The 26,639-nt window shown below is 38.9% G+C and overlaps 8 protein-coding genes across 8 annotated transcripts; 6 read left to right on the top strand and 2 right to left on the bottom strand. All coding sequences in view use genetic code 12, as the record gives it.

Moving 5' to 3' along the window:
* Positions 1-507: 507 nt before the first annotated feature.
* KEX2 (kexin) lies at positions 508-3,192 on the top strand (the record flags this gene model as incomplete). The annotated part of the gene is made up of 1 exon (XM_007375552.1): positions 508-3,192. The coding sequence occupies one exon, from the start codon at positions 567-569 to the stop codon at positions 3,153-3,155; it is 2,589 nt and encodes an 862-aa protein (XP_007375614.1).
* A 1,425-nt stretch (positions 3,193-4,617) lies between these two features.
* ZWF1 (glucose-6-phosphate dehydrogenase) lies at positions 4,618-6,441 on the top strand (the record flags this gene model as incomplete). Its single annotated transcript, XM_007375551.1, has 1 exon — positions 4,618-6,441. The coding sequence occupies one exon, from the start codon at positions 4,848-4,850 to the stop codon at positions 6,342-6,344; it is 1,497 nt and encodes a 498-aa protein (XP_007375613.1).
* A 1,290-nt stretch (positions 6,442-7,731) lies between these two features.
* On the bottom strand, positions 7,732-10,722 carry PFK26 (Pfk26p; the record flags this gene model as incomplete). Its single annotated transcript, XM_007375550.1, has 1 exon — positions 7,732-10,722. One exon carries the CDS (start codon positions 10,720-10,722, stop codon positions 7,732-7,734), a length of 2,991 nt encoding a protein of 996 aa, XP_007375612.1.
* Positions 10,723-14,956: 4,234 nt separating this feature from the next.
* MSN4 (stress-responsive transcriptional activator) lies at positions 14,957-17,726 on the top strand (the record flags this gene model as incomplete). The annotated part of the gene is made up of 1 exon (XM_007375549.1): positions 14,957-17,726. A coding segment is annotated over one exon (808 nt), but the record flags the coding sequence as incomplete, so codon positions are not given.
* A 1,318-nt stretch (positions 17,727-19,044) lies between these two features.
* SPAPADRAFT_61410 (mitochondrial 37S ribosomal protein mS23) lies at positions 19,045-20,170 on the bottom strand (the record flags this gene model as incomplete). The annotated part of the gene is made up of 1 exon (XM_007375547.1): positions 19,045-20,170. One exon carries the CDS (start codon positions 20,150-20,152, stop codon positions 19,340-19,342), a length of 813 nt encoding a protein of 270 aa, XP_007375609.1.
* On the top strand, positions 19,069-19,248 carry SPAPADRAFT_138598 (uncharacterized protein; the record flags this gene model as incomplete). Its single annotated transcript, XM_007375548.1, has 1 exon — positions 19,069-19,248. The coding sequence occupies one exon, from the start codon at positions 19,069-19,071 to the stop codon at positions 19,246-19,248; it is 180 nt and encodes a 59-aa protein (XP_007375610.1).
* Positions 20,171-20,720: 550 nt separating the features above from the next.
* Positions 20,721-22,484, top strand: SPAPADRAFT_66958 (uncharacterized protein; the record flags this gene model as incomplete). The annotated part of the gene is made up of 1 exon (XM_007375546.1): positions 20,721-22,484. The coding sequence occupies one exon, from the start codon at positions 20,721-20,723 to the stop codon at positions 22,365-22,367; it is 1,647 nt and encodes a 548-aa protein (XP_007375608.1).
* Positions 22,485-22,707: 223 nt separating this feature from the next.
* SPAPADRAFT_153115 (tricalbin) lies at positions 22,708-26,525 on the top strand (the record flags this gene model as incomplete). The annotated part of the gene is made up of 2 exons (XM_007375545.1): positions 22,708-22,788; positions 22,849-26,525. 2 exons carry the CDS (start codon positions 22,759-22,761, stop codon positions 26,452-26,454), a joined length of 3,636 nt encoding a protein of 1,211 aa, XP_007375607.1.
* Positions 26,526-26,639: the final 114 nt, after the last annotated feature.

Below are 26,639 nucleotides of genomic sequence, written 5' to 3'. Positions count from 1 at the left end.
AAAAATGAGTGTTTTTTTTTCTGGGCAACTTCACAAGATCTGTTCTGTTGCATGTTGGTGTTACTTGCAGCAGAATTAGAAGGGGTGGGGGAGGTGTGTAACGAGTATATAGTTGCAACTGTTCTAGAACAGCTTCATTCACCAACACGTAACCCCAAACTCATAACCTATAGACCTCATTGCAAATACGTTTTACGTTAGCACAGAGATCTTAGCATAGCAAATTGTGTAATCACTATAACATTTCACTACTACTACTACTACTACTACTGCTGCTCTAACGGCATCATCCAAATTGAAATGATGCCAGATCATCAACCCCGACGATCGTACTCCTTCCGCCAAAGCACGTCCTCGGAAGTTAAAACGGTGATTCACTGTAGATTCCGGAAATGGACCAAATTTATTTCTGTTTTGGGAAGGCAAAGCAAAAAAAAAAAAAAAAAAATAAAACTCAAACTCAAAAATCAACACACTTTAATTTTCACAGTGGCTCATACATTTAACGTATACTCAACTTCACGTACTTGCCTCATAGACTTAACTCACTAATAGATCACGGTAGGATGTTGCCGTTTAATATATTAATACTCATATTGGGATCTTTGATCTCGTTCTGTCAAGCAGGCCCTACACGAGACTACGACACCCACAACTACTTCCTCGTGGAACTAAACACCACGTCCAGTCAGAAACCGTTACTTGATTTCATCGACAAATACAAACTGCACTACACCTTTGACCACCAGTTACCGTTGGACAACTACTACGTGTTCAAAATCAACAAGTCTCACCCCCACAACTCGTTTCTTGGAAACTTGAACTCTCACCATAGCGACTTGATGAAGCGTCAGCAGGGATACGAAGAAGTATACGACGATTTAGTAAACACAGTCCAGTCGGTACACTTACTTCCTCCTAAAAGACTCGCCAAAAGAATGCCGGTGCCTATAGACAACGAGGAAATGAAGATAGTCAATAAAGCCAGGGATGACCCTATCCCGGAAACAGCGAGCCAGAAACTCGCAGAACTCGCGCAAAAGCTAGACATCAAGGACCCTATCTTTGCCGAACAGTGGCACTTGTTCAACACCATCTATCCCGGCCACGATGTCAATGTAGCTGATTTATGGCTCGAAGGGAAGTTCGGCGAGGGGATCGTCACGGCGATCATTGACGATGGGCTTGATGCTACCAGTGACGATTTGCGGGATAACTTCAACGCCAAGGGATCCTGGGACTATAATAACAATGGACCATTACCTTTGCCCCGTCTTTTTGATGATTACCATGGTACGAGATGTGCAGGTGAGATTGCTGCAGTGAAGAACGACGTTTGTGGTGTTGGTGTGGCGTACAAGTCGCAAGTCAGTGGGATCCGTATCTTGTCTGGATCCATCACTAGTGCCGATGAAGCAGCAGCTATGATTTATGGATTGGACACGAACGACATTTACTCGTGTTCGTGGGGACCAACCGATAACGGACGGACCTTAGCTGAGCCAGATCTCATTGTCAAAGAAGCCATGGTCAAAGGTATTCTCGAAGGCAGAAAGAATCGAGGGGCATTATATGTGTTTGCCCTGGGTAACGGAGCAAGATACGGCGATTCATGTAATTTCGACGGATACACCAACTCCATCTACTCCATCACTGTTGGTGCCATTGACTATCTGGGTGCCCACCCATCTTATGCTGAAGCATGTTCGGCCGTGATGGTGGTCACGTACTCCTCAGGGTCTGGTGAACATATTCATACCACTGATATCAAGAAGAAATGTTCCAGCACCCATGGAGGAACCTCGGCTGCAGCACCATTAGCCAGTGGGATCTACTCCCTTGTTCTCTCTGCCAATCCAGAACTCACCTGGCGTGACGTTCAGTATGTCAGTGTATTAAGTGCTGTCCCTGTCAATGAAGACGATGGAAGCTATCAAGTGACGGCATTGGGAAGAAAATACTCACATAAATATGGATATGGGAAGATTGATGCTACAAAGATGGTTCATTTTGCTGAGGAGTGGAAAAACGTGAAGCCACAAGCGTGGTACTATACCGATGTGATCCCCGTCAAGGAAACCATCAAGTCTGGTGAAAACAAGGTCATCAAATCCAGCATCACCATCACGGAAGACGACCTCAAATTGATGAATGTGGCCCGGGTGGAACATATCACCGTCAAGGTCAATATTGACTCCACATTCCGAGGACATGTCGGTATGAAAATCATTTCTCCCTACGGAGTAACCAGTGACTTGGCTACATATAGAAACAATGATGCCGCAGCTTCGGGATTCAGGGATTGGACATTTATGTCGGTGGCCCATTGGGGTGAAACAGGGGTAGGTAAATGGCAAGTGGAAGTTTATGGAACCGAGGCCACTATTACGTTTAATGATTGGCAATTGCGTATATTTGGGGAGAGTATTGATGCTGATAAGGCTGATAGGTATGATTTGAAAACAGATTATGCTGCTGTTAGAAGAGCTTTACAGAATAATCAGCCGGAACCAACTACCACTGAAGAATCCACATCTTCGGAATCATCCGAATCTACAGAACTTTCTTCTTCCTCGACTACCTCTGAATTATCGTCTGCTACTTCATCTTCGAGTTCATCCATTGAAACAACTACTACTACTCCAGCCAAACAAGAAACTGAATCACAACCGGCCACCACTGAATCCGCAACACCTACTGCCTCAGAAGAACCGGAACCAACCGATGATGAAGGCAAGACTCGAGTGGGAACCGATCACACCGGTCAGTACTTGATGGCTCTCGCCATAGTTGGATTCATCATGGTTGTTCTCTTTATGAGATTCCACAAATCGCCAGGGTCCTCCCGCAGAAGACCGCGTCCTCGGGAAGATCTCGAATTTGACATCATACCCGGTGAGGACTATTCCGATAGTGAAGCCGATGATTCGTTAGAGTTAGGTGGATACAGACGTGACTTTGACGATGAAGACGATGAACTTGATGGCGACCAGGGTGCACGCGATGCTCTTTTCGATCAGTTTAATGCCGAGACGGTGCCTGATTATGATGATGCCATGTTTAGAATTGGCGAAGAAGAGGAGGAACCAGATAGGAAGAATGACGATGAGAGCAGGGACGACAATGAGGATACCCGATTGATGGGCTCTAAATAGACTTGTACAGTGAATAAACTAGTTCTAGCATGTAAAAGTAGTTGTAATCACCGAGTGAAGCTGGTGGGGGGAGGGGGGGGACAGTCTCGATTGGGTAAGTCCGAGATTGGTGCACAAAATCTCATGTCAATTTTCAACGGTGGAATGTCGCAAGCACTAAAAGTGGGGAAGGCGCGCATCTAAGGAAAAATAGAAGGAATGTAATTCCGTAATCGGACCAATGGTTAGCTATGCGACATTGGCAGCAGCATCAATGGAAGTAGATAAAGTAGGTAGTTTTCGGAACTATGGAATAAGGTGGAGATAAACTAATTCGACGTCCATCTTCCTCGGTTAGATCCTGTTCCTGTAGTTAAGAAGAAAGATGAAAGTTTTCATCTAGTTAACAAAGTCGATGAAAGTATCCTGATAAAAGACCAAGGCTGTAACACACTGGAAAGTAACCAACAACTGCTTAGCAAGTAGCAATAAATTACATATATGAAATATTGCAGCCTTAGTATATGTGGTCTCTGTTAAATTTTGGAATCGTAATTGTTATTTCACGTGACATGATGTTGACTAATTATTACATTACAGTTACAAAGGTACACCAACGCCAAGGCATAGAACAAAGGAAAAGTGATGATTTTACATACTATTGATTTGTATAATCTATCGATATGTACGAGGTGCTAACTAAATATTCGGAAATGAAATTAAAAGCAATTCATATTGGATTTTACTAAGGAATCATTACTACTTGAATCATATATTTTTTCTGCCATTAGTAATGAATTATTGATGGTGCTCGCCTAGAACCCCCTCACCATCCCGTACCGAACAAAAAAAAAAGAAAAAAAGCACCTGCCTGGTGCGATCCCCCATTACATTTTTTTTTGTCACTGAAGTTTTCCGTTAGCGCACAGAACAAAGCCCAAAAAAAAACTACTCAAAATTTCGATAAGAGAGGAAGGTGAATCCAAAATATGACACTATGGGAGTTCGCCGTTGAGAAAAAATTAGCATGTAACACATAATTAAACGCTTCTCTATGCAACAATTAGTACAAAATACACATCAATTGAAGTAGTGTATCTATGTGTCGTACATGTATATCTTCCCCTCGTATCGAGATTGTTTTATTTGCCATTCGCAACTAACTTTAAATGGAATTTCACATTTACAGTTTTGCCGCAGGGACGATACCACGGTTGCTTACACCTTAGTAAGAGATTACGTTATATGCGAATTCCCTCTTTTACCTTTCTGATTACAAATTTCGACCACAAAGCAGGAAAAAATGGGAGGGACGGGAATATGGGAAAATCAACAAAATCCAAAAAAAAAAAAAAAAAAAAAACAATCATTGAAAAATTATTTCCACCCACCGCAATACTAAAAATTTATATAAAGATTATAAATAATTTCCGATTTTTCAAGTTTACAAATTTCCTACTTTCTTTCGACTTTTCTTTCTTTTCTTGTTGATTCTTTAATCTATCAGTAAAGTTAACTTTATCCGCCGCCAATTGAGTCCATACCGTTCCCAACTGTTGACTTAGACCATACGTATATATCCCCGTTGGTCCCTACATATAATTTTCGCCCCTGCTCCCTTTACGTCGGAAAAATAGATTCCCCTACCCCTCCCTTAAATTTTTAACCCATTTGAAAAACTTACGGTCAATTGAACATACCACTTAATAAATAATGTCATACCACTCTTTTGGAGATTACACTACCATTGTCGTCTTTGGTGCTTCGGGTGATTTAGCCAAGAAGAAGACATTTCCTGCTCTTTTCGGATTGTTCAGAGAAGGTCATTTGCCAAAAACCATCCAAATCATCGGTTACGCCAGATCCAAGTTGGAAGATGATGACTTTAAAGACAGAATATCCAAGAACTTTAAAGGAGCGACTGAAGAAACCAAGAAGGAGTTCTTGAGCTTGGTTTCATACATTAGTGATCCTTATGACACTGATGAAGGTTACATCAAGTTGAGAAAGGCATGTGAATCCTATGAAGAAAAGCACGGTGTTAAAAACCCACACAGATTGTTCTACTTGGCATTGCCACCTTCTGTTTTCACTGTTGTTTGTAAACAATTGAAGAAGGAAGTTTATGCTGGTGAAACTAGAATTATTGTTGAAAAGCCATTCGGTCACGATTTGGAAAGTGCTAGAGCTTTACAAAGAGATTTGGCTCCTTTGTTTACCGAAGAAGAATTGTACAGAATTGACCATTACTTGGGTAAGGAAATGGTTAAGAATTTGTTGGTTTTAAGATTTGGTAACACCATGTTCAGCGGCATCTGGAACAAGTCCAACATTGCCTCTATTCAAATTTCCTTCAAGGAAGCTTTCGGTACTGAAGGTAGAGGTGGGTACTTTGATTCCATCGGTATTGTGAGAGATGTCATGCAAAACCATTTATTGCAAGTTTTGACCTTGTTAACCATGGACAGACCAGTTTCCTTTGACCCAGAAGCTGTTCGTGACGAGAAGGTTAAGATTTTGAAGGCTATTGAACCAATTGACACTGAAGATTTGTTATTAGGTCAATACACCAAGTCTGAAGATGGTACCAAGCCAGGCTACTTGGATGACGACACCGTTAAGCCAGATTCCAAGTGTGTTACTTATGCTGCTTTGGGTCTTTCCATCAGCAATGAACGTTGGGATGGTGTTCCTATCGTTTTAAGAGCCGGTAAGGCCCTTGACGAATCCAAGGTTGAAATTAGAATTCAATTCAAGCCTGTTGCTAAGGGTATGTTTAAGGAAATCCAACGTAACGAACTTGTCATTAGAATCCAACCAAACGAGGCTATTTACTTGAAGATCAACTCCAAGATCCCAGGTATCTCCACCGAAACTTCCTTGACTGAATTGGACTTGACTTATTCTACAAGATACTCTAAGGATTTCTGGATCCCAGAAGCCTACGAAGCATTGATTAGAGATTGTTACTTGGGTAACCACTCCAATTTCGTTAGAGATGACGAATTGGATGAATCTTGGAAGCTCTTCACCCCATTATTAAAACACATTGAATCTTCAGAGAATGATATCCCATTGGTTAAGTATGCTTATGGTTCCAAGGGTCCAGACCACTTGAGAAAGTACTTGGAAAAGCACAATTATGTCTTTGATGAACCAGGTTCTTACCAATGGCCATTGACCTCTCCTTCGGTCAAGGGTAAGATCTAATGAACAATTTGGTTTTTTTAAATAGTTTTGTTGACGAAATAGATAATGATTTGTTGTATAAGCTTGTAGATTTTAAGTTCCGGGGTTGTTTTGACAGCATAACAATACATGAGCATACATGCATGATGCCGACTGATGCCGCGAAGCTCATCGGATACTCATACCGAGAATATTTCCGCAATAAAGCTGCCTCGCTATAGGCCGGCGGTGGCGGCGGCACATCTGATGCTCGACCCTAAACTATCAGCCTACCTTGTAAGAGCCACACACACACACGCGCCAGTACTACATACTTCAAGAGTAACTCACCATTTCAATGTCATCTATGTCCATGTTCCCAGTAGGAATTCAAGGCAAAAATTGATTCAACTTTATTGAGGTTTAATCAGACATCCATGGAAGGTCTATTCAGCGGTCACCGACATACATTTAGATGGGTTCTAGTCGTATGCTACCGAGGAAACTGCGAATGTTTATGGTAAACTTTCATCATCTTAAACCTCCACATAATTGGATCAATTTTTGTACCACAAATACTGCTGGAAACTTTCCGAAATAGATGAGCACCAAAATCATGAGAATCACAAAATGTCAAATCCATCGACATGTTGCGATTGACACCCTTGCACTAGCTCTGCACATCCAACAAATTACACGTCAATACAAATGAATCAGAATTGTTAAAATACTGGCAAGTATAAGTCCACAAATATCACACGTCCCAGAAGGGGGACGTGCTAAACGATAAAAGGGACGGTTTTCAACCCTGTCGATCATAGTCGAATCAGACTGGGAAAGAAGTAGACTCAATTTCATCATATTCAAATGTATATCCCGTTAATTTGTTGAATGCAAGAAATAGGACACCCTACCATGAGAGCAGTTATTTGGATTCATCAAAGGGGATAGTCTTTGATTCCCTGGATAAACACAATTAAATTCTCTCTGGTTGTTGTCTATGTTTGCTATTTGGTTGCTAAAGAAAAGAAGATGAAGTTGTAGAAATAAAATTTGACTAGAAAAAAAAAATTTTCCTGCTGGTCTTAAATACAAAATTTGGGATGAGAGTTACCCGGTCTTCAGCCGACATCTAATGCGATATGGAACGTTATAGAAAACCCTAAACCTATACCCACACAGATTTTGTAAAATCTGCTAGTGCAACATTGCAATTGGGAGTTGCGGCTTCTAGAATATTCTCACTAATTTCACCATCACAACAGTCTTATACCCACAGTATATATATGTGTGTGTATGATAAGCTCTCCCTTCAATATTTATATTTACTCTAAATAAACCAAAACTTACAACAAGATATATATACATACATATATATATATGTGTGTGTGCGTGTGTATAACCCACATATTAAACCCAAATACCCAACTTACTCTTTTATTGGCTTTCTCAGATGTGATGCCTCTTTATAATTGTGATGATGCTTACCCGGTCTTCTTTCTCCACCACGTCTAAACGATGGTGGTGCAGTAGGAACAACCGAATATTTCCGTTCTCTAAACACAACCCCAACTTCTTTAATATTCTTTTGATGATCTGGCTCAGACTTGACAAACCAATCTAAAGTCTCGTCGTATTCATACATGGTATAATCAGTACCATAAGGCTTCAGCTCAAGACAGTACAATGTGTGTAATGGAACATCCAATTCTCCAATTGCCGACTTGTCTAAATTCAAGAAATAAGCCAATAAAATACGCAACACCACACGGTGTGATATAATCAATAAATGATCAGTGGTACGTTCAAGTTCGGTAATTAATGGTCGCAATCTAGTAAGAACATCCAAATATGATTCACCTCCAACACCAGGGTATCTATAACTCAATTTATCCTTTAACCTAGCTTCAAATTCTCGTGGATGCTTATGTTGTATTTCATCATAAGTCATTCCTTCAAATTTACCACCTCCTAGCTCATTCAACATTCTCATTTGCTTAACCAGGTATAAGTGTTCATTGAAATATTGACCAGTTTCAATCGCACGGATAAGCATAGATGTCCACACACAGAAATTAGGTTCAGTAGGAATAGAATCCAACATGGCAACATCCTTTTCATTGAAAATCATAGAGTTATACTTTGATTCCAATTTTGATGAAAATCTTTCCAATTGTTGTTTTCTAAATTCAGCCCGCTTGACATTCATAAATTTGGCCAAAGTTCTAGCAAATCTATCACCACGTTTAGTCAAATGAGAATCACCACCAATACGACCAGTCAAGTTATCACGAGATTCACCGTGACGAGTAATCCAGATTTGACGTTCACAAAGGTTGAAATTCAACAAAAAGTAAACCGTTTGTGATGACAAGAACCCTTGGATGTTATAACTGACAATCTTTTTACCAACATCAATGATTTTAACATATTGGAATCCGGGAATTTGTTCTTCAGCCTCGTCAATAGTTTCATACGCCTTTTCATAATTATGCAATCTTCCAATAAAATCATTAAGGGCAACTTCAGGGTCCATGTTTTTATAATCAGGACCACTCAACTTTAATCTGATATTGGATTCAATAATATTAGGATCATTACAAATACTCTCCAAATACAAAACCTTCAATTCTCCATTGGAACGTTCTTGAATTCTCTTAAACACCCGTCTTCTTCTTGATTTTGTCGAGTTTGTCGCGTCGAAAATACCAACTGATCCAGTCCCATTAATAACATAATCCAATAATTGATCAAGAGTATCCATAGCCCATTTTTCACGAAGAGCAGTATTAGCTTTATTTTCTGGTGAGAAAAATGCGGCATCGTGTTCCTGCTCTTCTTCTTCTTCGGCGGCTTCTTCGTGATCTGGTTCTTTTGGCGATTGCAGATTGACCGGGGTGTGATTATCAGGAAGTGGGTTCTTTTCTGGCCCAGCATTATGTTTATCCTTACGTCTAGTGTTACCAACATTGAAAACTCGACAATCGTGTTGTAGCCAATTTAAATATCTAGTCAATTTATTAGTAATGTATGATTTTCCTCTAGCTGGTAATCCAACCATAACAATAACCAATTTGGAACCAACATCGACTTGAGCAATCTTCCCATCAGGTGATATCTTGGAAGATGTTTGACCTGGGATGTTCAAAGTATATGTCTTTCTGGCTGATGGTGGAGGTTTAGTCATTAATAAAGATTTAAGTTGTTCAAGAGAAGGGGTTTTTTCAAATTGTTCCTTCACTTCATTAGGCACATCTTTTAATAACGAGTCTCTAATTTCTTGCTTCATTTGAATTGTAGGGGTTGAGGGCGAAGGAGTATTACTGGCACTAGGGGTATGTTGAAAGTTCGTATTCGTGATCTTGAATTCTGGAGGCATGGTAATGGCACCAGTGCTTGCAAGTGCAGCAGCAGCGCCTTCAACAGCGTCGGAATCAGTTTTGCTCAACTTCTTTTCTTCGTGGATATTATTGGCTTCGGTTAATTCAGAAAGGTTCAAATGAGAAATGTTTCGGGTTTTTCTCAATGGAGCAACGTTGTCTGCTGCTTCTTCGTCTTCCTCATGAATAGTTGAATGTTCTGGTGCACCATCGTCTTCTTCGCTAGATTGATATCTGGTTACTGGCGATGCCATGGACGACACGATTGGAGTATCCGTCAATGGACGTTTATTAAACTCAGGCAAAAGAGAGCTAACTGAGCTAGTTGAATCACAGGGTTCTAACATCTGAGAATCTAATGACTTGCTCATGGCCAACTTTTCACCTCCATAACTAGCGAATTTCCTTAATGCATTACCAGATTTACTTTTATGTGCACCTCTTGTGTTTGTGGTACTATTGGAGATTGTCGGAGATATCGTAAGTGGTGAAGGAGTCACACTCATTGTGAATTGGACATTCCTGAAACCCGGTTGACTTGGTGAAGTTGTAGTTTGTGATTTCTTGAGACCTTCATCATTGCGTATAGTATATTCATCTTCATAGTCGTCGTCGTCGTTATCGGACGAGTTGGCCGAACTGCCGCTTGAAGAAGTAAACACTTGTGATGAATTTATGGAATGAAAGTTTGAAAATGAAACCTTTTTAGACGCGGTTCGTGAATGACTCAAAACTCCATTACTTATTGACTTTGATTTGTTACGCGACCTAGGTGTCACATTTCCTGAGGACGATGATCCAGCATGTTGAGCTGGCGATGTGGCGATATTAAAGTTGGATGCAATCAACTTTCGTATACTTTCGCTGGTAGGTTGACTGTGATGGCTATGGTGTTGGTGTGAAAGTGACGGTGTGGAAAGAGGGGACGGTGAAGATGACACATCGGCAGACGAAGCGGATGAAGACGCTTCTGTTGTTACTGCAGGTATTTCGCCGTTATTGTGTGGCGCCGCAGGTGAGTTTGTGATGGGGGATGACATTACTTAGTCAGCTTTTGATGTATGCAGTTGTTCTATAGAAGTATCGTAAACCACAACAGGAAGGAAACAGGAAAAGAAAACTTTGCTGCCTAAATTTTACTTCTATATTTATTGAAGTATTTTGCCATACAAAAAAAAAAAAATAGAAAAATTTAATACAGTCAAAAAAGAAGACAATTTTCCTGCATGCAACCACAGTTTTTCTTTTCGGAGTTTTTCCTTCCTTGATAATAAAATTGCAGTTTTGTGATAACAAATCAGGCCCATTGTATACGTGTCCCTGGGTAATCGGATCGGAGATGCGCAATCCCAGGAGGTTTATGTCGTCATAAGTCAACCTGAAACAAGTATAAAGGAAGTAAAAGCGGTATTTTAACAAAAAAGCACAAACTTTCATCCGATACGACGTGGGTCAACTAGCATGGGTGTACTTGCGCCTATTTGCCCATTTCAGGTATCAATTTTTGTTTTGTTTTTTATTTTATTTATTTTTTTTTTTGTTATTTGGTGTTATCTATTTTTCGTAATGTACAAATGGTGTGGTATTAGTGTGTGATACGAAAAAGGGCTGCGTTGTCTGGGTTGCTTGTTACTGGTACTACCGGAGGACTAGGGTACACATGTGGCAAACCACTGTGGGATAAAAGGAGAGAAGTGGGGGAGAATGAGGGGAGCCATACCAAGTGAAGCCGAGAACAGAAGAGGGGAGGCCATATATAACGCCGATCTTCTCTAAGAAAAAAAAAAAAACTTACCCACATGTACAACGAAAAAAAAGAAAAATACCTCTAGAGGAGGGGGAAGGGAGGGGGGTAGATTGCAAATAAGCCAATCGCTACAATTTTTGCTATCGTGGACTTTAACCTTCTCTCGTAATATTCTATTATGCCACACATTCCCACTGGATACGTTTACAGATCAAAATCTGGAACAACAAACTTATAAATGACAAACTTGCTACCGCGACCTCTAGCGTGAACTCGCAGAGTTCTGAAGGTTGCCACAGGAAGATTGGATGATGAGTCAACTCACCGGGCGAGGGGCATGAGTTAAAAAAAACAAGGTTCTGGCTTCTTTTGCTAAATACTCCGGGTAAGCTTCTCGTTCCGCTCTAATGGAATTCTACTCCCCTCTCTATTTCTTCCGCACTCGCTGGTTCTCTCGGTGATTTTTGTGCGGAAGTATTAAATATACAGCGGAACTACAGTGAACAAAGTAGAGGACTCAATTTACACATGTGGAACATTGCCTAATTTGGATAGGTTCCCCCCGGAGAGGACACAAAGTGTTTTTATTGATTATCTCCAGGTACGAGAATAATTTTTCAATGTATTATCTTCAGTTGTATCGGTCTCTATTTGTAATTGCTAGCTCGTAAGTTATTGGGTCTAGACTGGATTTATTTGTGCAATCGGAATTGCCAGATGTCAATCTTATTCCTTGAACGCAACACGCCATTCTTCGGCTAAATATCCAATCGCGTACACGTTCCCCAACCTCACTGGCGTCTAATAACGAGGCGGTGGCCCTATAGTGGTATCACGCGATTCTCTTGCTTCTAATCTGGTACTCCTATTTACTTTGTGACGACAACCTATAACTACAAGCCCTGTACTAGCATACCATATGCGCTAGAAAGTAATACATAAAAAAAAGAACTCCGCCGAATTTGCTCGTGCACGACCTGTGCTAAGATTGACATCTAGAAGAACCAGTTGCAACTCTAATCTATTTAAAAGACAACACCATCGATCATGACTTCAATTCGACCGAAAGATATCCCTTTCGCATTACATGTGCCGAGGGAGACATGCATATCAAAAAACCTTGAAACTAGACGAAAATGTATGTGGTCACACTTTATGCCTCAAATGGAAAATAAATTAGAGAAAATGAACAACGTTAGTATATTAACGAGTAGTCATAACCGGTGCCTATTTCAAGTGTGTGTTGAGAGCTCTTGTTATACTATAAGCCTCGACTATGGCCACACCTCAAAACTATGTGTGTATGTGAACAGGGTTAAATTACGATATTGTTTTGTTTGACTATTTTTGGAAGAAATTTGGCTGAAAACATCAGAAAAATAATCTCATTGGGCACAACAGCAACCACGCTCTCAACGGAGTTGTGAAAAAGTTCCCGAAATTTCATTTCTTAAAGAACTAGAATTGGTTAAGCAACCGCTTTTCCATTTATATATCTAAGTAATTTCGCCAACAATTTAACGAATAGGGAAAAGTAGATGATAAAAATAGATTGAGGCCAAACTGCATGGCTCAAAATAACCTGGGAAAATCTACGTCATCATGTGATGAAACACAAAGTATTTTATCTTACGTTCTTTCTCTGCAGAACAATCGTAGTACAAACTTGTTCCTATTATGTATTTACCTCACGATCGCACTATTCTGCTCTATATTTACGTCATGATGTAAGTAAATGCAAGTTATATTGATTGGGTTTTGTTGTTTATGCTTGCTCGGGAAAACCTCTCGGCATTTGTTCGGTGGATCGGGTGTAGAAATTTCATGGCAAACAAAGACAAGCAAACAAAATCCGTCAAGCAAAGCTAAAAGGTCTAGAGCTGAGTGTGTCAACAAGTTCTAGATTTTCAGCAAGTTTTTTAGTTACATCTAATTATACGGCCTTCTAGCTATAATGGCAATTAGAACAATTGAAAATTTTCAACCCATATTCACACTTTAATTGTGTCTTGATAAAGAAGCGGAGAAGAGAACAAAAACCATAGACCATCCAAAAAAATCTCTGCAAACCTTTGTATTTTTTAACTAAACTTTTGTTACATGCAAGCAGTTTTTATTTTTTTATTTTATTCTATTTTTTTTTTTTTTAGTAGCCATGTAGTAAATGAAAATTACGTTACATAGACGGACATTAGTAGCGTACGCATATCCATTGCTAATTATATCCAAAATTGGGTACCCGGACCACCAAAGTAATGTTAATACTCTGGATAACCTAAAATACACAAAAATCAGTCGAAATTAGATTGGCTTAGTTTCATTTATAAATACCTATCATAACCGCGTCAAGGAAGAATATATCCGACCCAAGCCTTTCCAACTAAAATGCTTGGTTTTGAGTGATATATAACTTTCAAAAGATTCACAACCAAAACTGTCTTTATTCAGTCAAACTTTTTTAGAGTTATACCCTTCTGTGACAACTCTGCCTCATTGTTATAAATATATTTAAAAGTTAAATACAATTAGGCAAGTGTAATTCACAAAGCTGAATCTTAATGCAAGGGAATCAAACCATACCTGCACTCGCAGCAAAGTGCAAAAAGCAAAAAAAAACCACTTATCCGGATACGGTATATGAAGAACAAATCAAATCAAGGTGGAAACTTTTCTTACTGTATTACAAGGTAATGTATCCAGTTGTCCATCGTATGTGTGATGTCTTCTTTTTTTTTTTCATTTAGCTTTATTCTATTACGAGTTAGTTTGTAGGTTTTTTTGGGCGTGTTACATATCCAACCGATTCCATTCCGAGTCTAACTTAAACTTCCATCTGTTGATCAATATGCACTAGAACGACCGAAAAATCACAAACTAAGTGCGCATATTAATGTGCACACCTTACAGAAAAATTTCACGCCATAATAGCAGTGAAAGAAAGTAAGTGAACAATAGGTCCAGACAAAAAAAATAATAAGTTTTTGATTGTTATTGTTTTTTAAAAAAATTACCATGGTAAATTATTTTTTAGATTCAATCCAAATTGAAAAAAATAAAAGCTAAAAATGGAAATTGAAATTGCCATCAAAGATTATTAATTGGGGTTTTGTTCTTTCAAGATAAGCTGGTAAAGATATTGTTAGCGGTATACAATGACCATGGGCTTTTTGTTAATGCGGGATTAGTGACATACATAACCCGAAACATACAATACAACGCAAATGAAACTGGTTAAATCTTATTTTTTTTAATCCACCTGTAAGGTCTTTTTTTTTATTTTTGAAAAATTGTAACTTTTTTTTTTTTTTAAATCATGTAAATGAATTTTTAATCATACAATTTTTCATGCTCAGTTTTTTTTATTTTTATTTTATTTATTTTATTTTTTTTTTTTTTTTTTAGTTCCGAAAAATGTGGTTTTGGTACTTACACTAGTGCTGCATTCATTATAATATTTTAAATATATAAAAGTAGTTTTAAATAGCGTTCGAATTCTCTTTTCTTCCGAACACGGTCTTTTATATATTAATTCAAATTACTCAATTGCAACAAAGTTATACCTCCCCACCAGTGAATTCTTTATAAAAACAGTCGTCGTTACCCAGTAGCTAACTATACATACCGATCCCACAGCCCCCACATTTTTACTACATACCACAGTTAGCAAAGGCAACCACGTTTGCATAAGTCACATTCACATTCACATTCACACCCACTAGTCTCAATCTCTAAACCTTTTCCCCCCCTTTACAATTCACAATGTCTCTGGATTGTCCACCAATCTTTGAAAATAGCTCGGCCACCACCTTCTTTACGACCAGTGGTGGCAACGGTGTTAACAATACTAACGAGCCTTTTGACACAACTTATTATGGAGACAACCAGATTGATAACTTAGTTGGAATGAATACCCCCCAGAATTTCAGCAATATGTCTTATAATACCAATGCTACTAATACTACAGCAGCCATGCCAGAGTCATTACACATTAATGACGAGATTTTCTTCAATAACTATCAGTTATCTAACCAATTTCCAGGCGGTGTTGCCAACAAGCTCAACTATGACGAAGAATCAACTGGCAATTTGTCATCCTCAAATTCAATCAACAATTATCTGAGCCATAACCCCTCGGCTTCCGCTTCTTCGCAGTCGTCGTTCTCCCTGAACTCGTCTACGGGAGTACATTCCACTTTTCAAACTTCAGCCACAACTACACCCAAAGTCGGTTCCATGCCTCAGTTTGGAAATGGTCCAGGTAAACATGGAAGGCAAAACTCCTCTTCGATTCCAATCGACCAGTTAACTTTATTGAGTTTGAGAACTCCTCTGGTTTCAGGTCCACCTCAACAGCAACAACAAACCCCACAACAACAGCAAATACAACAACAATTGGCTGGGATTGCTCAACCATCATTTATGTTTGATCCAGTTAGTAATACCTCCTCGCCAAATGCTGATGATTTCCTCCAATCTCCCACCAACTTTTCCTACTCCCAGGCCGCAGCAGCCGTAGCGGCCGCAGCAGCAGCTATTCCTACAATACCAGAAGAACGAACCATTAATCCAAGACAATTATTTACCAAGTTGAATACTTCAATGAGCTCGCCTAGTTTATCAACATTATTTACTACACATAATTCGCAACAACAACAACAGCAGCAGCAGCAACCGCAGCAACATCAACATCACCAACACGCGCATCATTCACAACAACATCTGCACCAGCAACATATGCAAGCTCAGTTGTCTCCCCAACAACCACAAGCGGCTAATTTTCCCCAGGCACTTTCTGCACAAATTTCACCAACTCAACCAACAGTGCCTTATTTCATGCCGCAACATACCCGCAGTGTATCTACTCCGCAATTCGACTTTAAAGTTGATGACGAGTTTTCGCAAGCAATCTCTTCGTGGCTCAATGGAGGTTGGGTCGATGGGTTGAATCCGGAAATAGTCAACCCGGTTAAAAAGAATAGAATGTATAGTACTGTCAAGGGAAGAAGAAACTCGATTCAACCTCAAGTACACGTTCCTATAATCCATCAGGCTCAGCAACAAGTGCAGCTGCAACAACAACAACAACAACAGCAACAACAACAGCAATTGCAACCACAACCACAATCGCAGCCAATGCAACCAATTATGGATTCAATGAGTTATGCATCGACTCCAAATACATCACCTACAACTTCATCTCTGAACTCCGACGATGAAGACAAGAAAAAGAAGAATAAGAATAAGAAACGGAGGAAAAGTACTGCGGCTGAAATTGATCCATTGGCTACTTCACCAGCTATATCTCCCACTTCAACCAGTGACGATAAGAATGCCGCCAATTCTAGCGCATTTCCATGTATGGAGTGCGACAAGCAATTCAAGAGAAGTGAACATTTGAAGAGACATATTAGAAGTGTTCATTCCAATATTCGTCCATTCCATTGTAAATATTGTGAAAAGAAGTTTAGCCGTCTGGATAATTTAGCTCAACATTTAAAAACCCATTATAGAATTGATGCTGAAGGAAATAGCCATGTTATTATTAACCCAAGTGGGAATAGAAGAGAAAAGAAGAAACTGCAGTAGTAGAGCGAGAAGAGAATGATATGTTATGATAAGTGTTTGTTATTTTAGTTTTGTTATTTACATTTTTTGGGTGTTTTTTTTCATTATTTTTTGTTTCCAAGTTGTTTTACTTTTTGATACCTTATGATTTTCCGTTTGGTTTGCATTTTTGTTCCTTTTTGTTGATTTTGGGGAATTTTCTATTATACATTTTTTAGTTAGTTAGTTATTTTTATTTGGTTTTTGTTATACGTCGTTGTTGTTTTATTCAAATATTCAATATATACTTTATTATTAGTAACACCGAGATCGTGATCCAATCGGTAACAGACTTGTCAAGTGGTTACATCACCTGACATTTTTCATTACTTTTTTTTTTTACACACTGTGCATTAAGAGCAATGCATAGAGACGACTTATCTCCACCAGGGCTTGCAGAAACTTGTCAATAATCGTCAGATGCACCCAGTGAATACAAAAAAAAAACAACGGTATAAAACTTCCCATCGTCTATTCCCACATGCTTGGCTAATTATTTTCTCGTAACAACGAAATGGTATTAACAACCATTGTGAAAATAGAGATATTTCCGGAACCACTTTTTTTTTCTATTTAGATAAATAGACCAGGACTAGACCATTACGAGGCTGGGCCCTTAGAGAATAAAGAAAAATACGTTAAGGACACTACTCACAAAGACCCACATTACAATTGATTACTAGAACAATTGTGAAAATAAAATACATAAAAAATCTCAGTCATAAAAATAATATTTTACCTCCACACTTTACCGCCTCTGTTGCGATACACTTTTTCAATTGCTTGTGAAAAAACTCCGACAGAAGATTGTTATGTGGGTCTTGGCAAAATGTGTATTATTTTCTAGTAGAATTCTCTCTCCTATATTGGGGGGAGTTTGCCAATTTGGCAGCTGACATAGCGGAAATGTTTCATGTCTGACTGTCGGATGGAGTTAAGAATGAAACTAAAAACCACATCATGTAACACTCATTGTTTGGAGGAGGGGAATAACACCTTGCGCAAATTACCCCAATTGCAATTATGTCATCCTTCAAATTTGTAGCATTTCTTCAACTATTGTTCTATTTGATTACTGTTCTCGGGAAAATTCAAATTATTCCCCACTAGTATTACTAAAATGGGACAGATATTGATCTGAATGGGAGCTGAAATCCCGCCAAGAGATTAGAAATGCGGCAAAACCTTAGAACATGCAAATATGAGCTCTAGCCCTATACGTTTGCCATTACAATACCTAGACCATCAAGCCATTAGATCTACTTTAGACTATGCAAGAGCCCGCCCTTTCTGTATGGCATTCAATATCTTGACTCTTCTAGAGTAACAAGAACTATGCAAATCACTGGGAGAGCCAACTACTCGAAATCCCCTATTTTCTTCATAGCCTTCTCATTTGAAAAGGGTTGACGGTGCAAAAGGACACAGATAATTAGAGGTCAGTTGTAATACCTTGAAGATTACATGTGGAAGCAGCGCAACCTGTGGAGATAGCAAACTGCATTCATTCAAACTTTTTGTTCATATAGTGATTAGTTAAACATGGCAAATCTAGTGCATCGCCCTGAGAAGGACCTATAAATTAGTATGTATTGTAGAGTACTGCGATCAATCCATTATCACAGCCAAGATATCAAAGAACCATAATGGTGAAAATCCAGAAATTTCCCCTTGATTTGGCAGTTGCAGAGCATTTGCCTAAACAAGTGACTAAGTTCGGAACTTACCTCGGAATAGTTTCTATGATACATTAGGAGACAATATATTTTGAGTCAGAACAACGATGAATGTATTAAACTCATAAACTGCTCAGCACAAGCCAAAGGTAACCCAGGTTGCAAAAACGGTATCCTTACCTTGTTCTTTGATTGATGGTTAGTATAGATAACTTGGTTGTCTGTATCAAGGAATCTGAGCAAAAGTTTGTTGCAACAAGATTGATTTTCGCACACCAATCAAAGCATCCAAAAAAAATCTTACTGAAAATCAAATTTCTTCACTACCAACCACTACTTTAAGACAAACAACATATACAATGGCACACAATCCTTGGGCTAAAAGAGATGCTTGGAGATACGAGGGTCAATTTACTCGTTACAACAGATTTAAGAATACTTTACCAGGATTAGGTATTGGTACCGCTGCATTTCTCTCCTACTGGGCTTATGAACATTTCATCTTAAAGAAAGGTCATGATGAACATGGACATCACTAAACTTACGACTTATTTGGGCATTGGTTTAACTATTATATGTATATACTATAATAAATACTAAAAGTATAGATTTCTATTTACAGGTGTAATTCTACAATTTTTCTGGTTCTACGTCATCAACAAAACCTTCAAAAATGGAGGGACCAGCTTCGGATTCTTCTTCAACAACACTTCCTTCAGGTGCTCTTGAACCCCTACCGGCTTGCAACATCTTGGTTTGTTGTTCGGCAACCTTGGTCCAAACGTCAATGTATTCCTGTTCATGTTTGACGTTTTGTGCCAAGTTTGTTTCTGGGAACACTGCGCCATACATGATTGCTTCTTCTTTAGCAACATGGCTCTCCATTTCTTCTCTCATTCTCAACTTGTAGTATTCGAATCTAGATGAATCATAAGCTTCAAAAAGACTGTATTTGGAACCATCAGGTTTAGTTTCGTTATTCAAGATATAAATTGTTCTTTGGACGACTGATTCCCCATCCAAAGGTTTGTGCAATTGTAACATGTTCTTCCAATTACATTTGGAGTTGTCATCTCCCTTAGTTTCGATTAAAGTCTTTGGTCTGGCCAATTCCCATGGATGTTGTCTGAAAAAGACATCTCTTAATTCGTCTTCAAAGAACTTGATTTTTGGGATTCTAAATGCGTCAGTGTTTTTTAATTTCAATTCTGAACGAGTTAATCTGGTCTTGTAAGTTTCGTGTACGTTAGTACGGGTAGTTTTGTTGACTTGTTTGGCAGAGTCTTCAGATTTGTAATTCTTTGGTTGCTTGACTAAATCGGTGATTGGTGGGTTGTCCAAGACAACATTATACCAGGCTGGTTGTTCAAGTTGCACTCCCTTCTTAAGGAAATGGGATGTACGGTCTATTATGCCTTGAGTAGCTTTTGTTTGAACCTTCATTGGTGATTTTATTAGTACTAGATCGTTCCTTAACTTGACGTAAATAATGAAAAAATTTTTTTTTTCCTACCAAAAGTTGCACTGGTAAATTTTTCTTAGTGTTTTGAGCTGTGCTGCAACATTCAATCATAGGCTATACCACTTAGACTCAGGCCATTACAGCTGATTTGGAAGCATACAGCTTGACACACCATCACATTCACATAGTTCGGAGGAAAATTACATGGAGAATACAGGATCAATATAGCATGATATGAATATTCTACGAAGAACTATCCTACGAAGATTCACCAGTACACCGGTACGACATCATTCCCAAGAAACCTTTAATACCCATGTCAAACAATTCATCAGCCGTGTTGCCAGCCAGCAACAAAACAACAGCGGACTGGTACTAAAATGCATAGACTTACTCATAAGTAAGCACCAACAGCGATTAATAACCGTGTTCAAGCTACCATCTAATTCAAGCACAACTACAATTAAAGAGAAACTACTACAAACTTCAGCATATGGTGGAGAATTAGCATATCAAAACGCACAGATACTCGAACAAAGAAAGCATATAATGAACAAGAACTCGGTCAAGATGACCAAGGAGTATGGGAAGTTTATTAAGGAACTATATCCAAGAACGAAAAAATCAGATCCCATATTCAGAGATGTAACCAAAGAATTCAATGTTGTCAACAACTCAATCAAGTATTCGTCCATAGTGTTTCACGAACGGTTATTCCAAGCTTATATGAGCCTTCCTAGCCCTCGAGCATTATTCATAACCTCAGATGACTTGAACCAATTAGTTCAAGTTTTCTTGTATGCATCGAGAAACTTCCATAGGTTGAATACCGAAACTAATATCAAACAAAAGCCTACTTTGGCTATGCGAAAGTATGCCAAACGAAAGCTAGACCAGAGGAAAGCCTATAGCAATATGTGTTCCAAGATATTGCAAGATATAGTTGAGGCAAAACTTCCGTTAACACCCACTGAACGAATCAAAATGGTGCAATTGTCCTTGTTTAAGGATAGACAGAATATTGCCAAGTACTATGACCAGGAGGTTCAACACCTGCATTATGAGCCATTAAAATATCGGAAATTTAACTATGAAACTTACACCCAGTTGAGAAAACTGTTACCACCTGGAACAAACTCAAATTTGCTTCTTTTAGATTTAGCATTAAGAAATAATGAAATGGAGGTGGTTGAAGAAATTTGGAATTCCAATGAGTACGTGTCTGGATCAGGGGTGATCATGTTGCTTAATTATTTCCAAACTAAATTAAACAAACCCGATACGATTGATTATTTAATTAAAATATTGCATGAGATTAACAGCATGAAATCAGTCAAAGCTGCAGTCATTGACGAAGTTATTTCATTACTAACTAAAATGGGAAGGATCAATCTCGCGCAAGACTTGGTTCAAGCTGCATACTATTCTAAACTAGACCCCAAGAAATCATGGGTGCATTATTCTGAACGAGATTATTATGCTTGGTGCCGATCAATATACCACAGATTGATGGCCATTACCAAAGATTATGAAGTGATTGCAGAATTGCACCCAAGTATAAAGACGTTTCTCAGTTTAGCTGAATATCATTGTTACACACCATCAAGTTCGTTCAGCCAAGTTAGAGATGTTCTCAGGCTTATGGACAAAACTACAGATATTCCCACCAGCCAGGTTTTCTACAAGTTAATTCTTAAAGGATTTGACATTCATAGTAAGATAAAGGATAGACAAGATTGGACGATTGATAATTTGCTTCAAATCACCTCGGAAATTATCGGAGAGGTGAATACAGTCAACTCCCACGAAGCAATCATGGATTTGATCAAGAGTGGTGACATTGAATCGTTACAACAGCTAGAACCAAACTTCCATGTAGCATTCAAGGAAGAGGAAACCAAAGGTGAAGTGAAGACTTCAATTCTGGCTGATTTCCTTGACATCATACTAGACATATATGTCGTTACTCTTGAAAGTTACTATCGAGCAACTGAAGATGACAGGTATAACGATGCAATTATGGAAATAAAGAGGATAAAAGAACAGCACACCAGGAAATATCTGATTGCTATGCATACAACCCATGAATACCTGAGAATTATCTATGATGAAACGGAGACCAAGAAGGCATATTTGATTGAAGCTATCAACCGAGTGAGCGATATTATCTCCAGGGAGGATGGATTAGAAGATTAGTGCGAGGAGGAAGAGAACTGAAAAGTGTACATATAATGACCCTGGTCCCAGGACCACTCTAGTCCCAGGACCACCCTGTATATATAACGATTAGCATTTAATAGACATTATTTATTGACAGAGAGGTAACAAGTATGTATCACAAAGGTACTGTTTGTGTCACGTGAACACGTCAAAGACGTCATTGTGCCTTGTACACAGGGCTTAGCGCAGGCCAGATGAAATTCGGTGGGAAATTTCCCACCACCACTAGCAAGGCCAAGTTTACTACACGCGCGGAAAAACTTACAACCAAAATTTAGGCAACCAAGTCCATCCCCCCCCTGTTTAAACTTTAATTCTTAATTGTAATTGACCGTTACAGCTATCAATTGAGCTTAGCTATACCACAATGGCAACTCCCCAAACTAATGAATCAGGGGTAAGTACTTGCTATTGAAGTTTGTTTTACCTTGTATATATTTACTAACTACTTTAGACAAAGAGTCCTGACATTGGCACTGGATCTGTCACTGGATCTGTCACTGGATCTGTCACTGGATCTGTCACTGGATCTGTCACTAGGTCCGCCACAGGTACCGGCACTGCCGCAGCCAGCGTTGACCAATTATCACTCAATCCAACTCTAGACTTGAAAAGAAAACAAAGCACAAAAGCTGCAGCTGAATTAACTCCAAGTGAAGATTTAGACATCTCCAACGTCAAAACTAAACCAGCGCCAAGAAAACCAATTGAACCAACATTCAGAGGTTGGAAAGAAGTTGGTAAATATGAAGAAAACGACGCCTTGACTGAAGAAGACGAAAATACCGATTTGTTATCTAAAGGTTCTTCAATTGATAGCGTTTTACCCCCAGTAATCTATGGTGACTGGTACCATAATGCTGGTTATTTGATTGTTGGTGGATTGTTATCTTGGATCGTAGGATGGTTTAGATTTTCAATCGCTCCTGTGTTTTTCATCATGGTTGTATTTTCAATCTTGTATCGTGCTTCCGTTAAAAAGTACCGTGGTGTTTTACGTGAACAAGCTCAGCGGGAGTTTTCCATCAAAAAGATTGAAACTGATTACGAATCAATGGACTGGGCTAACTACTTTTTAGAACAATTTTGGGCATATTTAGAACCTTCCATCTCCCAAATTGTGTGTGATCAAGCAAATCCTATCATGGCTAGTAACCCATATGTGCCTGCTTTTATCAAGGCACTTTGGATTGATAGTTTCACTCTCGGTACCAAACCACCTAGGGTTGAATGTGTCAAGACCATGCATGGTACTGCTGACGATGTCGTTGTTATGGACTGGGGGTTTTCATTCACCCCAAATTCTTTAGTTGATGCAAACTTTAAACAGTTAAAGAGTAAAGTCAACCAGAAAACCGTGGTTAGAATCAAGTTATTTGGTGTTAGTATTCCCATTACTGTTTCTGATGTCTCATGCAAAGGTTTAGCCAGAGTTAGAATGAGAATGATGACCTCATTTCCTCATGTTGAAACCATCAATGTTTCCATGATTGAACCACTCGACTTTGATTTTAATACTAAAATTGGTGGTGAATCAAACTTTTGGTGGGAAGTGTTATCATTACCTGGGTTATATCCATTTATTAATGAAATGGTTAAGAAATATGTTGGTCCTATGCTTTTCAGCCCTCTTTCTTTCCAATTGAATGTTCAACAATTATTATCTGGTAATGCGTTGAATTCTGCTATTGGTGTGCTTGCTATTACAGTTGATTCTGCTAGAGGATTAAAAGGATTTTCTAGTATTGGTAATACTTTAGATCCATACTTGACTTTTGGCTTCAAATCTGATGTTTTGGCTAAATCTACCACCAAGAGTGATACCAAAGCTCCTGTTTGGAATGAAACTTTTTACTTGCCTGTTACTTCCTTGTCTGAACCATTACACATCTCGGTTGTTGATTTCAACGATTTTAGAAAAGATCGTGAAGTTGGTGTCATTTTATTTGATATTGAATCCTGTGTTGATAATCCAAAACAATCTGGTTTGTCTGCTCCTTTCTTGAGAAATAATAAGCCTGTTGGTGAATTGAGTTTTGCTATTCAATATATGCCAACTTTGGAGCCTATCAAACAAGCCGATGGTGCTGTTATCCCACCACCCGATTTGAATACTGGTATTGCTTCAATCACAATTGAAGAAGCAAAACAATTGAGAGGAGGCGACAAGGGTGTATCCGCTTATGCCGAACTTAAATTGAACAATGACTCTGTGTTAAAGACTAATTTGATTAAGAACTCCAATTCACCTGGATGGGGATCATCAACCGAAGAAATTATTTTCAACAAGGCCAAGACTAGAGTTAAGGTTTTAATTAAGGACAAGAATGATCGTGTTATTGGACAAGTCAATACTAACTTGAACTCCCTTATTGATGCTACTCAGGTTGACCAAACCTGGTTCCCATTGAGCAAGGGAGGAGAAGTTAGAATCACCACTAATTGGAAACCGGTCTCTATCGAAGGTGGTTCAGCTGGTGTCGGGTATGCTCCTCCTATTGGTGCCGTTCGTATTTCTATCAAGGATGCGGAAGATTTGATCAATTTGGAAACAATTGGTAAAGTTGATCCATACGCTAAGATCTTGGTTAATGGTGTTGAAAGAGCCCGTACTGTTGCCTGTGAATCTACCTTGCACCCCACTTGGAATGAAATTCATTATGCTACTGTCACATCGCCAAATCAAAAGTTGACCATTGAAGTGATGGATGTTGAAGCCCATTCACCAGATCGTACCTTGGGTTCATTTGATGTCAAATTGACTGATATTATTCAAAAGGATGAAACTGGTCATTATATTGAATATATTGACACAAAGCCAAGAACTTCCAAGTTGATTCATAAAAAGGGTATGAAAGGTTATGTTCATTATTCGATTTCGTTTTATCCTGCTATTCCAGTGATGAGTTTACTGGAAATTAAAGAAGAGGAAGAAGAGAAGAAGAAGGCCGAACAAGAAGCTGCTGCTGCTGCCGAAGCTGCCAAGGCAGAAGGTAAAGAACCTGGTGCTAAGCCAGCCGCCAAGGAAGATGACGATGAAGGATTTGGTGATGTCATGGAAGCAAAAGAAAAATTAACTTTAGAGCAATTAATTGAACATACTTCCGGTGTTTTTGTTTATGAAATAATTGACGGTACTTTAAGTAAAGATGATGTTTTCTTGCAAGCATTCTTTGACAACAATATGTTTAACAATTTTGTCACTACTGAAATTAAACGTAAGAAAGCCAAGCTTGGACTTACTGGTGATGCTGTTATCCCTGAACTTGAATGGTCACAAGCTACTTTCAGACTTGTTAAGAACAACGATGACAATAGAGCTGCCAAGGCAATTGCTGAAACCTCTATTCCTACCTTGCAGTTATTGAAGAATGCCTATTCTAAACCAACCAAGATAAAACTTTCTGGTGCCGGTGAAGCAACATTTACTGTCCAATGTTCATGGATTCCACTTGTTTACCATGCTGGAATTCCTCCACAGGATAGTATCAACAATGCCGGTATCTTGACCGTTGAAGTGCTTCGAGCCGAGGGACTTCCTGCCGCTGATTCCAACGGGAAATCCGATCCATACGTGGAATTGTTTCTTAATACGGAAAAGAAGTCTTTCCACAAGACCAAGAAAGTTAAAAAGACACTTAGTCCAGAATGGAATGAGAGTGGCGAAGTTGAAGTTGCCAATAGGTATGATTCTGATATAAAATTAGTTTGTATGGATTGGGACATGGCTGAAAAGGACGATTTGCTAGGCACAGGATATATCCATTTGAAAGAGTATGACACTACACGTGGTCCTGTGGAAGCTGAAGTACCATTGTTTGGCGAGAATGGTGAATCTGCTGGTAAAGCGTTTGTAAGACTTTCATTCAAGACGCAATTTGTTATGAATGTCAAGGCCAGAGGTACTGCCGCAATTGGCTTAACTACTGTGGGAAGTGTTGGTGCAGGTGTTGGTAAAGGTGTTACCAAAGGTGTAGGAACTGTAGGTAAGGGAATTGGTAGTGGAATCAAAGGAATCAGAAGAGGATTGCGTTTAGGAGGAGGCAGTAGTGGTAGTGATTAGTTGTTAACATTTTCTATATAGTCAATTTATACCATATGCGTTTAAGTATGAGACATTTTTTTTTAAAAAAAAGTCGTCACGTGAACAAATTTCACGTGAGCGAAAAATTGGGATGAGCATTGAAAAAAATTTAAGCTGATTTTCAAATTGCCCTTTTTTATTTTACAACCCACCTTCCCAATCAC

Source organism: Spathaspora passalidarum (assembly GCF_000223485.1).
Source record: "Spathaspora passalidarum NRRL Y-27907 unplaced genomic scaffold SPAPAscaffold_4, whole genome shotgun sequence".
In the NCBI taxonomy this organism is placed as follows: domain Eukaryota; kingdom Fungi; phylum Ascomycota; class Pichiomycetes; order Serinales; family Debaryomycetaceae; genus Spathaspora; species Spathaspora passalidarum.
The sequence above is the reverse complement of the archived record's forward strand: the minus strand, read 5'-3'. Positions and strand labels throughout refer to the sequence as shown.